This window comes from Wolffia australiana, chromosome 3 (assembly GCF_029677425.1).
Source record: "Wolffia australiana isolate 7733 chromosome 3, ASM2967742v1".
In the NCBI taxonomy this organism is placed as follows: domain Eukaryota; kingdom Viridiplantae; phylum Streptophyta; class Magnoliopsida; order Alismatales; family Araceae; genus Wolffia; species Wolffia australiana.
Genome location: NC_135837.1, coordinates 8,350,724 through 8,364,509, shown reverse-complemented (window position 1 = coordinate 8,364,509; position 13,786 = coordinate 8,350,724). Strand labels below are relative to the sequence as shown.

At 40.1% G+C, this 13,786-nt stretch overlaps 2 protein-coding genes across 2 annotated transcripts; one reads left to right on the top strand and one right to left on the bottom strand.

Annotated features, from left to right (window-relative positions):
* Window positions 1-6,740: 6,740 nt before the first annotated feature.
* Window positions 6,741-10,726, top strand: GH9B8 (glycosyl hydrolase 9B8). The gene is made up of 3 exons (XM_078572410.1): window positions 6,741-7,511; window positions 8,386-9,051; window positions 10,019-10,726. The coding sequence occupies exons 1-3, from the start codon at window positions 7,296-7,298 to the stop codon at window positions 10,664-10,666; spliced, it is 1,530 nt and encodes a 509-aa protein (XP_078428536.1). The 5' UTR covers window positions 6,741-7,295; the 3' UTR covers window positions 10,667-10,726.
* On the bottom strand, window positions 10,390-12,958 carry LOC144700855 (glycine-rich RNA-binding protein 4, mitochondrial-like). Its single transcript, XM_078572411.1, has 5 exons — window positions 12,747-12,958; window positions 12,605-12,673; window positions 11,304-11,410; window positions 11,024-11,068; window positions 10,390-10,529 (listed from the first exon to the last, which is right to left on the bottom strand). Exons 1-5 carry the CDS (start codon window positions 12,889-12,891, stop codon window positions 10,485-10,487), a joined length of 411 nt encoding a protein of 136 aa, XP_078428537.1. The 5' UTR covers window positions 12,892-12,958; the 3' UTR covers window positions 10,390-10,484.
* Between the last annotated feature and the right edge of the window lie 828 nt (window positions 12,959-13,786).

The following is a 13,786-nucleotide window of genomic DNA, read 5'->3' as shown; positions in this document are numbered from 1 at the left end:
CCCTCGGCTTCGGGGATTCCATTCTCGTCGTGACAGCGCCTTTAAAAAGGGATATCATGGACAGCGCACTTGTACATCTGACTCGGCTGATGGCCCATCCGGTTCGAGAGAGAGAGAGAGAGCGAGACAGAGAGAGAGAGAGAGAGAGAGAGAGAGAGAGAGAGAGAGAGAGAGAGAGAGAGAGAGAGAGAGAGAGAGAGAGAGAGAGAGAGAGAGAGAGAGAGAGAGAGAGAGAGAGAGAGAGAGAGAGAGAGAGAGGGAGAGAGAGAGAGAGAGAGAGAGAGGGAGAGGGAGAGAGAGAGAGAGAGAGAGAGAGAGAGAGAGAGAGAGAGAGAGAGAGAGAGAGAGAGAGAGAGAGAGAGAGAGAGAGAGAGAGCAAGATACTTTCATAGTATTGACTATAATTGCCCGAAAGGTTATTTGACAATGATGAGATACTTGTAAGTGAAATGTAGTCCCGTTATTTGTTTAAGTGCCGAGGCATGCCAATCTTGATCTCGATTTTTGTGGTGTTCTTAACTGTCATAATCAAAAGATGTCTTTATTTATATTTGGGTTAAGCTTGTAAGTGCCGAGATACTTGTAAGTTGAATTTAGTCCCGCTATTTGTAAAAGTGCCGAGGCATGCCAATCTTGATCGATTTTTGTGGTGTTCTTAACTGGTACAATCAAAAGATGTCTTTATTTATATTTGGGTTACGCCTGTAAGTGCCTAATTTGTTCTGTGTTGAATGTAATGTGGTTCTGTCTTTTTTATCTAGTTACGTGTATCTTATTTGCGCTGAATATAATTTAATCGGAACGGTTTAGTTATTTGTTGCTGTCTTAGATTTTAAGACCCACTAGTCGAGGAATCGGAACAAGGACACGTCCATCTGTAACTCTGGCGGCATGTTGCATGAGCAGCGTCTTCAGCATGGTTGTCTCCCACGCAATCCGGCTCCCCTTTGGATGATACTCTAATTGGAAAAAAGATACTATAATTGGAAGATATGATAAATAAAGGGAAAATGATGCCATAACTGGAGAACATGTGAGAATCGTCAATCCATAAGGTGCATGCACCTCGCAGATACCGACAACTTTTGAAGACAGACCTCGTCACTATGTATAGCGAAACCGATCAACTTGAAATCATTTTTATATGTCAAAAAGTGTTTTCTGAGTGATTTATAATAAGATGAAAAAACTGTTTCCAGCATTGGCTCCTCATCTCCTACAAAAGTCAATGAACCAATACATAAACATATCCCACCGAATAATATAGTTATAAGCATGCGCATGCTTCGCCACAATGGTAGGATCTTGAACCCCATCTACTTCTTGGAGCAGTTCTTGAGAGAGACGACCAATCAAAAGAGCAAGGTACTAAAAAACAAGATTAGAATCCATCAATATCAATTATTTAACATGTTGTCATCCTTCAATATCAAATATCAAGTATCGGCCTGACATGTTGTACTAGTGGATATGGAATGTCAGTATCGGCCTTGGAATTAGTTTTTAACAAATACTAATCTATACCTGAACTTGGGTTCGGCTAAAGACCAGTTTTGGTTGGGTTAAAACCTGCAGTTTCAGTCATAACTATTGACCGAAGTTAATCTAAAAAATGAAAGTAATAGTTTGCGTAAAAAAATAATGGAAAGAGTTCGGGTCAACCTTGATTGCTAAGGATGCCTTGTTAATCATGGCTTCTCAATAAAATAAAAGAAAACAATTAGATGACCTGTTTATATCATATCTGTATGATAAAAATTAACGACTGTAAATACATTAAGGTCCTCTTCGCTCTACTATCTCCTGCCTGGCTCGTCTTGGCTCTACCTTATTATTATATTGTTTCCACCTAGACGCCCCCCAGGTGCCGTTCTGATTCATTATTTTAACCTGAAATAAACATAAAAATGCCTTAGTGCATGAGGCATCAGAATGAAAAAATAAATTTTATAAAGACTTCACCTGAAACTATCATATACATGTCTTCACTTGAGTTCCTCTACTTCGACTTTTGCATATGTATCATTCCTTGAACATGAACTCAAAGAGAACTCTCGTACCAATGACACATGGAGTTCAAATGTCAAAGTGGCACTTGATTAATACCCTTGAAGGTTGAAGAATGATGGAGGAAGTCCCATATGATTCCACAATCAGATCCATCATGTACAATCAGACCCATTATCATGTACAATCAGACCCATTATCATGTACAATCAGATCCATCATGTACTAGGCTTGATCTGGCATTTTTCTAAGATTTAATGTCTAATCGTTTATTTGAGAAATTCCTGTATTTCTAGAAGATCAAATTTTAAAAAATGATGACTTTTTTGTTTAATAACGCCTTATAACTAAAAGATAGGCAATTCAAATATTTTACTATTTTTTTTAGTTTTTGACAAAATTTATACACTGATAAGGCAGAAGAAGTAAACTTATTGGCATGGGCCCATGACATCACCTAACATAATTCTGTTAATAAGTGGAGGTGCTCAGGAAAACTAGAGCAAGAGCGCTAACCCAAATGTGGCGTCACATAGGTGGGAAAACGCTGGCCCATAGGTTGCCTGTTGTGGTTTATAGAAATGAATATTTTCTGGCCCATACCAAAATCTCAAACCAATATCCACCTCAACTATATATCCCTCTTAAAATCTAAGTTTTTGATATGGAGCTAATGTAGATTGTTTGTTCATCGAACAAATGGCACAATAATGAGGCATTGGATGGATATCCAGCCATAAAAATTTATTTTAACCACTTTAAGCAGTGGCTAAACCATGTGCATGATGCTGAAAACTCTTCTAGCATGACAGAGAAAGCAGGCCTATGCCTTTTCACTGAAGCTGAAGTCAGGATACTTCACGTTCATACAAATCAATTTAGCTCTCTCTCCGTTTTGATGGCAAACTTTCCTAAGAAACCAATCAACAATCAAGATTGTAGTCAGATTTTTTTGTCAAAATTAGAATAAATTTCAATGTTGGCTTGACAATGCTTGTATGGGTGAAAAATCTTGTCAATCCATCAAAAGAGACGGATAATGGTTGAGAACATGCTGAAAAAATCCAAAAGTGTATAACAAGGTACGTAAAAACCTTTGAACTTGATTTCAACCTTAATAATATTCCAAGATACCAAAGATTCTATAATGAAAAAAATCACATATTCATAAGATATTTATGCCTCCAGTCTAGTTTCTGATAATGTAATTTTGGTCAAAGTATATTAGCGTTTCACCCTGATTTCACTTAAAGTCAATCAGCTGATCAAATTCAATCATGTGGATTATCTGTTAATTTTCTTGTTATTTAAAAATTCTTAAATTAAAAAACACTTTTTTTAATCCTTAGAAAAGTTTGAAAACATCTCTATCAGATATTATAGATTTGACTTAGTTTATTCCATTGTATGGATTCAATTTCTCACTAATTTATTTATGTATTTTAATCTCGTTTTGTCGCACTTTAGTTTAATTGGAAATATGTCTCTTAAAAGTAAGTATCTAATTTATTATAATATTTTATCAACTTAGTTATCCAATTTCATCTAGCTGAAGGAGTCAACCCTTTTAACAGTCAACCCTTACCCTCTATGGATTTGATCCGTATTGATCATTGTACTTAAGTTTTCAGATTTTAGTGAGCTACAAAATTTATTTATGCTCATGAATTATGTGTTGAAAGAGCCATATTATTTGCTTAAATTACGCACATCTAAGCAGTGTATGCACATCCAAAATCCGTTTGATATCTGATATCCAATATCAAGACGAAATTGAGACTATTTCAGATGCCAATATCCAATACAGATGGATATTAAATGTTTTCCGGATATTGGATACTGGAACAGACCGTGATGAATGATGTATTTTGGATCAGCAATCCGGAAATCCGATATCCAACTCTGTCCCAATTATCAATAACAAAGATCCATCGATCATTTTGTTTTTATTTGGGGACATGGTTCCATTCATAAAGGCATACATAAAATAAAAAACGTACTAATACTTATGAAATTCCCTAATGTAAATGACAATTACCAACTGTAAAGGCATACATATGTGTAATGATTGGTTAAACAACTTGGTTATAGATCATGATAGACATTGCATGTTGGGCTTTGACCAGTTGAGTGAATTTGCATTCGGAAATTGACCATTAATTTCTTGGTATGGTATCCTCTTATTCCTCCAACAATTTTAACATGCTCGACTTGATTCTATAACAATCAGCTAGCTTAATAGTATTAACTTAACAAAATTAACTGCGTATTTTTTTTTCATAATAATATGATAATTATTTAGATGTTTTATTAATTTAAAACCAAATGTTGTAAGAAACCAATATTTGCCACCAAAATCCCAAATCGTCATCCAACCCCTGAAACAAAGGGCAACGCTGATATTCGAATGGATGATGACATTAGATTTCAGCAATGTAGCAACCATTTGTAAAGGGATGGATAATAGATAAGGTACACCATCCACCCCAATATTTCCATGTGATATAAGTTTTTGGACCAGAGAAGGCCGTGTCTAACCAATGGTTAGTTATGTGAAGAAGCTTGCCTCAACCTGTTATAGAAGGCTATGACTCACTTCATACGATAATATTGTGAGCTCTCTAAATGAAGATAATGAAATCCTAAACGTTACATTACTATATGTTGTAGACTTACCCCCTCTTTCAATATCTAAAAAATATCATAATGCATCAAAAATATTAAGAACCTTTTCTGCTTTCCACTGTGGGTAATGTTGTTTGATCTCCCCCATAGTTTGGGCCAATTAAGTCAAAAAAATATTTAATTACATATTATGAATCCCTTCTTTCATAAAATATGTGTAATGATACCATATTTAAAAACATTTAAAACGATAGAAATATACTAAGTCTTAAAATTGAATAAATTATTTATTTTACCGCATTACTTCATGCAGTTTAAAAAAAATATATTTTTAATATATATATATATATTAATAACTCTTTAAGGATTTCTGAAAATCATATTATGAAGTATATATATATTTCTGTAATACGTATGGGTTGAAATATGATTGATATAAATGGTAATATAATGTTTTTATCAAGTTATCTGGAACTATTGTATTCAACCAATGATCTCATTGTTTTGATTTTTTACCAACCGTATTGACCTATATAAAGACGATTATATGGAAAATAATATTTTCTATAGATTATTGGACTCCTGCATATTGGTGGACTTTCCTAAAATATTTCGTGATTTACTTCAATAATACTTAGATTAGGTGCCTTAATGGTCTAAAGAAGGATATCAGACTACTTTAAGGCTTCCCCAACGCCAGAGCTAGTGGTATTGAAAGGAAGATCTGTCACCTCATTAATCTCTTAGCTCAGGATCAACTCGAGTGAGGGAACTGTAACTTGCCCTTATTAATGCTCACTGTCCATTCCTATGGCACCAGATCGAGGAAAAGAGTGTGTGATATTCCAAAAATATGATCCTCAATCCTCCAAGGCCCAGTAGTGGTCAGCCTTGTGAAGTAAAAACTTGAAAGGACCATTCCTATTCAACGGTACATTGATGAAGGGATCTCTAGAGGCTGATCAAGAGATTTAAAAAGGTACATCACCTACATCAAAATGAGGTTTGTGCCACCTCTAGATATTGATGTCCTTAGTTCTTCTCCTCCGTCGCTCCATGAAGTTTATTTTTATAGTATTACTGTAAGATACACTTCTCATTGCTATGATGATAAGATGGGAATATCCCAAGATAGGACTGTTTTTGTGGTGATAAAAATTAAAGTATTTGATGATTAATGTCGATAGAAAGGTAAATTATTTTTCGAATGTTTCAAATGGGTTTAGTGTGGTACGAGACCAAAAAGTTTTAAAAAAATTTCAATATTCCATAAGGATTTGTCTCCCTAGGGAATTCATCCAAATGGAGGGAAGATTTTTCAGATATGTTTTGGAATGACTGAGAGATGTGCAACCTGCAAAAGAGTATGGAGTTGGGCGAGTCATAACCCTGAAGTTCCAATGCACTTGACCCAGTCTGAACATCCAAGATGTTGCCTTTTCAGCTCTTTAGGAGTCACCCTATTCTTGGTCTAGAGTAGTGGGTGTGACGAGGGGCCAAAAACTTGTTTTGGAGCAAGCCAGAGGTTTTATGGAGGGGGGTATTAAACATGCGCCTTGAAAGGAGAAGGGGCGTCCAGCATGTCGGTGGCATTGAAGGAGAGGCTTCACGTGGCTGCTTCCCTCTTTCATGTGGCATGGAAGCCGTCGACAAAGGCGATTCGGCTTCAGCTGACTGAAGACCTTCCCAGATCCGTGGGCTGTCTCTGCCTTTCAACCTCGTTTCCACCTTTGGTAGCAACACACTTTCCCTCTCACTACCGTTATCAACAGTTACTTCTCCGAATCGTCGCCTCTCTCTCTCCAACTCCTTACATTATTCTCTCTCTATCTCTCTTCCTCGCTCAGAATCTCCATCACTCGCTAGACGATAACTCTGTTTTTATCTCACCCTCTCTCTCTTCCTCTATCTCTGTCCCGCTAGCTCTTTCCTTTTCTTTGTCTCCCACTCTCTCTCTTCCTTATAGACATTTCCATATTCGTGACTCTCTCTCCCTCTTTCTCTTACCTTCTCTATCTCTATCTCTCTCTCTTTCCCCCTCTCTCTCTTTCCCTCTCTCTCTCTCTCTCTCTCTTTCCCCCTCTCCCTCTTCCTCACACAATCACACACACACATTCTCTAGCCCTTCTCTCTCTGTTCCTCACACTATCACACACACACATTCTCGAGCCTATCTCTCTCTTCCTCACACAATCACATACAAACGCATTCTCTTGCCCATCTCTCTCTCACTTCCTCACACACAATCACATACACACACATTCTCTTGCCCATCTCTCTCTCTTCTTTTTACATACACGCACACATTGTCCCGCCAATCTCTCGCTCTCACACGCATGCTCATTGTTTTATCTTCCTCTCCGTCTCTCTCCCATGCTCATGCTGTACCGCTTCTCCCTCGCCCGTCTCTTTCTTTCGTTCTCTCTAGATCTCATTCCCTCTCTATATTCTCTTTATTTACTCATTATTCCTTGTACTAGCAGCAGCTGTAGCCAGCAGTCGACGGATCGGGAATTCTTCTTCATTTTGCTTACCTCATTAACTGCAGTTCCTCACCTCACCCTCCTCTATTTGGCGTTTCAGAAGTATAGAAAGGACCCCAAATCCCGCTAAGAAGAGGAAGAGGATTAAGAAGTGTTTTGAGGACGTTCAGAACAGAAGGAATGACGTTGGGCTTACCTCGTTCAGCCTCTTTTTCTCTCTTCGGCTTGCTCGTCCTCTCATTTCTCTCTTTAGCTCGAGCTTGGTCGTTCGACTATGCAGACGCCCTCTCCAAGAGCCTCCTCTACTTTGAGGCGCAGCGATCTGGCCGCCTTCCCTACAACCAGCGCGTCTCCTGGCGCCACCACTCCGCCCTTACGGACGGTCTCGAGCAAGGCGTAAGTTCTACCATTCTCTCTCTCTCTCTCTCTCTCTCTCTCTCTCTCTCTCTCTCTCTCTCTCTCTCTCTCTCTCTCTCTCTCTCTCTCTCTCTATCCCACCGTTCCTTCTCAATCTCTGTAGTTCCTCTCAGAATGCGTCTTCTATCTCTGCCTATCAATCATCTGTATTTCTTTTCTCTATCTCTATGCATCCCCGTGTTTCTCTTCTATGCCTATCGCTTCTGTGTGTGTCCCTCTATAACCTTCCTCTTCCTATTCTATCCGCTCTCTCTCCCTCTCCCTCTCTCTCTTTATCCCACAGTTTCTCTCAGCATGCGTTCTCTATCTCCGCCTACCCATTATCTGTATTTATTTTCTCGATCTATTCCTTCTCTTTGTAACTTTCTTTTTGGATCCTATATCCCTATGCATCCCCATGTTTCTCATCTATGCATACCACTTCTCTATTTCCACATCTTTTCTGTGTCTGTCCCTCCATATCGCTCCTCTCCCTATTCTCCCCGCTCTCTCTTCGATTTCCATTGCTATTTCTCTGCTAACGTCTCATGCTCTCTCTCCCTCCTCTCTCCAAATTTGTCTCTGCCGAGGTCTTTCCCTGTGTCCTTTTTTCGGTCTACCTCTCTCTCTCTCTCTCTATCTCTATCTCTCTCTCTCTCTCTCGAATCCAGAATACACCTATTATTTTTTCTCTCCTCTCTTCCCCTCTGGTTATCTTTGGACGTCTCTCTTCTTTCTCTTTCTGCATGGCTCTTGGTCTCTCTTCCCCTATGCTTATCTTTCGACGTCTCTCTTCTTTCTCTTTCTGCATGGCTCTTGGTCTCTCTTCGCCTCTAGACTTATGTGTCTCTCTCCAAGGAAAAATAACACGCAGATGGACTTGGTGGGGGGATACTACGACGCGGGGGACAACGTCAAGTTCGGGCTGCCGATGGCGTTTACGGTGACGATGCTGGCGTGGGGGGCGGTGGAATACGGCGAAGACCTCGCCGCGAAAGGCCAACTAGAGCACGCTCTCGCGGCCATCAAGTGGGGCACGGACTACTTCCTGAAGGCCCACGCCCGGGCCGACGAGCTCTGGGCACAAGTCGGCGACGCCCACGCCGACCACTACTGCTGGCAGCGCCCAGAAGACATGACCACGTCGCGGCGAGCCTACAGGCTCGGCCCGGGCAAGCCCGGCTCGGACCTCGCCGGCGAGACCGCTGCCGCCATGGCCGCTGCCTCCCTTGTCTTCCGCCGAAGCCGGCCCGCCTACTCAACTCTCCTTGTTCGCCGCGCCGAGCAGCTCTTCCGCTTCGCCGACGAGCAACGGGGGTGCTATCACGTAAGTATCCCCGCCGCGGCACCGTTCTATCCTTCGACGGGGTACGCTGACGAGCTGCTCTGGGCCGCCGCGTGGCTCTATCGCGCGGCCAACTCCACCGTGTACTTGAGCTATCTCCTGCGCCACGCCGTGGCCTTTGGAGCCACCTCCTGGGCCGTCGCCGAGTTCAGCTGGGACCTCAAGTTCGCCGGCGTCCAAGTCCTCGCCTCTACGGTGATCTCTTTTCTCCGTCTTCTGTTATTGCTTAGAGTAGATTTGGGTAGACGGTTCTTTTCTAAGATGAGCAGTCTCCTGAGAAACTTGCTGGACTTTGCAACCCATTTCTTATTCTTCTATCATCCCTTAGTGAGGATGGTGTCAATCTCTTCATGATAGAAGAATATTGGTCTGTTTTGAACTAAAGTCTTGGGCTCTGCTCCCCTACCGTCCATTAGTGTCCATTAGTATCCATGAGTCCAAAGTATTCTCCATCTTCTATTATTGCTAACCGTAGATTTGGGCGGACGGTTCTTTTCTAAGCATGGTTCGCCTTGAATAGTCCTAAGATGATGTTTTTCTTCTATCACTCCTTGATAAGGATGGTGTTAATCTCTTAATGATAGAAGAATATTTGGTCTGTTTTGAACCATAAGTCTTGAGATCTCCTGCCAGGGTGGTCTGCTCCCCAACCGCCCATTAGTATGAACTCTGAGTTTAAGTATTCTCCATCTTCTGTTATTGCTAACCGTAGATTTGGGTAGACGGTTCTTTTCTAAGCATGGTTCGCCTTGAATAGTCCTAAGATGAGCAGTCTCCTGAGAATCTTGTTGGACTTTGCAACCCATTTCTTATTCTTCTATGATTCCTTGATAAGGATGGTGTTAATCTCTTAATGATAGAAGAATATTTGGTCTGTTTTGAACCCTAAGTCCTGGGCTCTCCTGCCAGGTGGTCTCCTTCCCTACCGTCCATCAGCATGAACTCTGAATAATGATAGTAGATTTGACTGCTTCCAAGGTGGTCTCCGCCCCAATCTTCCAATATCTTGGACTCTGAAATTATAAATATAACCTATAGTAGTCCCAAGATGGGTGAGCTCCAAGGAAAGCAAGTGGATGCAGTTCATTTTGGTCCTGGACCTCCCCCAACCTCAAATTCCACTTGTTATTCTCTCTAAATGGGGACTTTCTTTATTCCACAGATGCTGAGAGAAAAGACAGCAGCCATGGAAAAGGACGATGCCAAGGTGGTGAGCATGATGGACTCCATGGCAGTGCACTATCTATGTGCCTGCATGGGCCTGAACGGTGCCGGGAAGAATGTGAAGAGAACAAGAGGAGGAATGATGTTTGTGCGTCCATGGAATAACATGCAGTACGTGGCAAGTGCTGCCTTTCTGCTGGCAGTATATGGGGATTCACTAGACCGAGACGGGGCCGAGCTGAAATGTCCCCACGGCACTTCCTCAGCGGCAGCACTCCTGGCAGAAGCAAAGGCAGCAGCAGATTACATACTTGGGGGAAATCCCAAAGGAATGAGTTACATGGTAGGCTTTGGGCCGAGATACCCCGTCCAGGTGCACCACCGGGCCGCATCAATTGCGGCGTACAGAGAGAGCAAAGGGTTCGTGGGGTGCACGCAGGGGTATGACGAGTGGTATGGTCAGGCTAGGGATAACCCGAATGTGCTGGTGGGAGCTCTTGTTGGTGGGCCTGATGAGGAAGATGAGTTTCATGATGAGAGGAGGAACTACAAGCAGGGTGAGCCATGCACCTATAACACAGCCCCTCTTGTTGGTGTATTTGCTAGGCTCTTACGCCCTGCCCGTGCAGGCTTAACAACAGTGTAATGACTGCTGATATAAGAACACCATTGCAGACTTGGAATTATCTTTATTCCAAGGTTTTAAGTTGTTGGAAGCTCAATTTAAGGCTTGAGTTCACGGGTTAGAGAGGAAGCAAAACAGTTTATGAAGATTTAGATACAGAACTTCATTGGATTTATGGCTCAAATGAAAATGAACCGGTATAAAATTACTGACCCTCTATGTATTTGGACTTTGATGTATATTTTTGACAATAAAAAAAAGTATCGAAGCTAATATCTTAGATACTTTCAAGAAACATTTCATGACGTCAAGGGGACATGGATAAAATTAGATCCCCTAGCTGGAAACCCTTGGCACAACAATGGGCTCACCACGGACCTTGTCAACAGCAAAATTTATCCTCAGCGGCCGGCCAAGGAATGCCTGCGATGTAAGAGAGAGAGAGAGAGATTATTGGCAGGTAGAGAGAGATGGGTGACAGATATTACATGGTAACATAGATCAAGTAAAATGAAAGTTGTTAAACACATGGAGAATATAGAACTGACAGACACATGGACGAATGGACAGATGGAGATATGGATCAGTGGATTGATAGATAGATAGGTAGATAGATATAAAGATAGGTAGTTAGGTAGATAGATAGGTTGGTAGATACCTTGCCATCCATGGCATCCTTGGCGGCAGAGGCTTCCTCATTGTTCGACAAATGGACAAATCCGAAGCCTCTTGACCTGCCGGAATTTCTGTCGTACATTATCCTCACTGCATTGCCAAGTTACTTATTTATTAGCAAAGCAGAAAACCTGAATATAAGAAGCAATGGCTCGATCAAAAAATATATATTATATCCATCAAGTACAACACACAATATATTTTTCATGTGGAAGATTGAAAGCCACAAAATTAGAAAAAAGAATTTCTTGTCGACGCCGCAAACTATAGCCAGAATCAGTTATTTCTCAAAAAAAAAAAAGATACTTTCTCCTACTTAAGCACACAGTGATGACTGTTAATTTTTTTATTTTATTAAAATATATAATTTTCGATCAAGAACAAAAACAAGTATTCCTGTCGATGTACAAAGCGCTGGCAAAAAATGTATTTTTTTATCAAGTTGCACGAAACGTTTTTTAAATTTTCATGGCATTGTTGCTTTGATTCGCAGAAAAAAATGCCCACAACCCAAAAAATATGCAACAAAATTAATCTGAAAATTATAGAAACAACAGAGAAATGGGTAGTTGGAGTTATTTAAAACAGCATTCTCAACCCATGGGTGTTTTGCAGGAAAATTGTAAAAAAAATTGATACTTCAGATGTTAATGAGCTCCAGAACTAGCACACATATTCTGTAGAAGAATAAATGGTCATCAAGGTTATTAATAAGAAAAACGAGCCATAAAAATCCAACTGCAAATGCAGGTCGAACCATGTGTTAAGAACATCTGGACTCCTAACACCAGATGACGTAATTTCATGAGTAAAATTTTAAATTTTATCCTATATTGTTTGTGAAAAATATGGACTTGAACATCAACATGAAGAGCAAATAACCATGGAAAATTGCTTACGGCAGAAAAAAAATCGTAACAATAAAGCCCATAACTGTTCTAGCTTCTACGCTAAAGTTCATAGGCACTAGATCTGCTTCTATGCCTCAAAACTTTTTAGGCCATAAATCGATACCGATCAACCACCAGAGGTTGCTACTTTGAAACGGCAATCAAATAATTAAATACTCACTGTCCCTAATCTACGGAGGAGAGAGCAAATCGAGGGCCTTCTGAATTCACAACAAGCCCTGAAGTTAGGTCTGCAGTGATCAGATTGTGGAAATTTGCACCAAACATTGATGAGAGAATACATAGTGCAATGATTTCAAGAAAAATCTCGGAGCAGGAATCACATGGAAACTAAAAAAAAGTCATTTTTTTTCAGGCTCAGTAAGAAAGTCACCTTCGGTAACATCCCCAAAAGAGGAGAACGCGTCTTTCAGGGATTTCTCGTCAACTGACCACGATAACCCTGAAATATTTCTTCAAATGTCACAAACCCAGAACATAAAAAGGGAAAAAGATCGCAGACAGAGAACAATCACCCCCAACGAAAAGCTTGTTATTGGGCGCCGGGGTGATGCCCTCGACGGGATTAGCAGCAAATGACGAACAGTTAGCCTGGCCGGAAAGAACAGGCCGCTCGATCGACAGTACTCGCCTTAGCGCAGTTCTCATCGTGATGATCATTCTGAAAACCAAAAACCAGAGCACAACAAATTTGACAAGTATTGGCCCAAAAGAAGATAGTAGAAATGTACATATAAGAAACAAAAACAAGAAGATAGTATATTGCCATGCATTTTAGTGAGTTGGACTGTTTTTTTCCAAGAACTTACATTACAGTCAAATAGAAAAATACTGTAAATTTTAGTGAGAAAATATTCGTTTTTATGTATGGCATAAAATTTGAAGTTAAAATATGAAATATTAGAAGTGAAAATAAAAATAAATTGCTTATGATTTAGCAAAACAATGTAATATTTTGGATTATAATGTACTTAGTTGCATTTTCAAAACCAAACGTTCAGCACAAAATTTTGAGAAAAATTTTAAGAGATATTTGTTTTTATTTATGTATGGGCATAAATTGTGCAAGAAAAAATAAGAAGAGTAATTCTTTTTGTAAAAACAAGGGTTTGAAATTTTGCTGCATGTCTTGCCTCGGCTTTGAAATCAAGGAGCATAAATATTACTAAACACTTCAAACACTTAACAAGATGCCCATTAAGAACAGACTTGAAAGACAAGCACAAAAGGTCATTGGGTTATCTTCAACTAAGACGGCTTTGGTAATGCAAAACTGAAGATTAAGCTTTAAGGGCATTTTAGCACAATCCTTTAATGTGTGTTTTGATGAATCTTCAAAGTAATGCATGCCTCAATAAGGTTATGATCAAAGCACAATAGGTCCTCAGTCAACTAATTGATGCATTGTAAGTGAAGATAAAATAGGATCCGTAGTTACTAAAAGGGTAATTAGTGTGACCATACGTTGGGCAAGTCAAATCATGTATTCAGGAGTTGTATTTTCTATGACATATTTTCTAACATTTTTCAGGTATTTGTGTGAATTTTTCTTCAT

Coding starts and splice junctions, on each gene's coding strand:
- GH9B8 (XM_078572410.1), top strand. CDS start 7,296: ATGACGTTGGGCTTACCTCGTTCAGCCTCTTTTTCTCTCTTCGGCTTG. Junction 7,512..8,385: donor CGGACGGTCTCGAGCAAGGC/GTAAGTTCTACC, acceptor AATAACACGCAG/ATGGACTTGGTGGGGGGATA. Junction 9,052..10,018: donor TCCAAGTCCTCGCCTCTACG/GTGATCTCTTTT, acceptor TTTATTCCACAG/ATGCTGAGAGAAAAGACAGC.
- LOC144700855 (XM_078572411.1), bottom strand. CDS start 12,891: ATGATCATCACGATGAGAACTGCGCTAAGGCGAGTACTGTCGATCGAG. Junction 11,069..11,303: donor AGGATGCCATGGATGGCAAG/GTATCTACCAAC, acceptor CTTACATCGCAG/GCATTCCTTGGCCGGCCGCT. Junction 10,530..11,023: donor TAAATTTTGCTGTTGACAAG/GTCCGTGGTGAG, acceptor CTTCCTCATCAG/GCCCACCAACAAGAGCTCCC.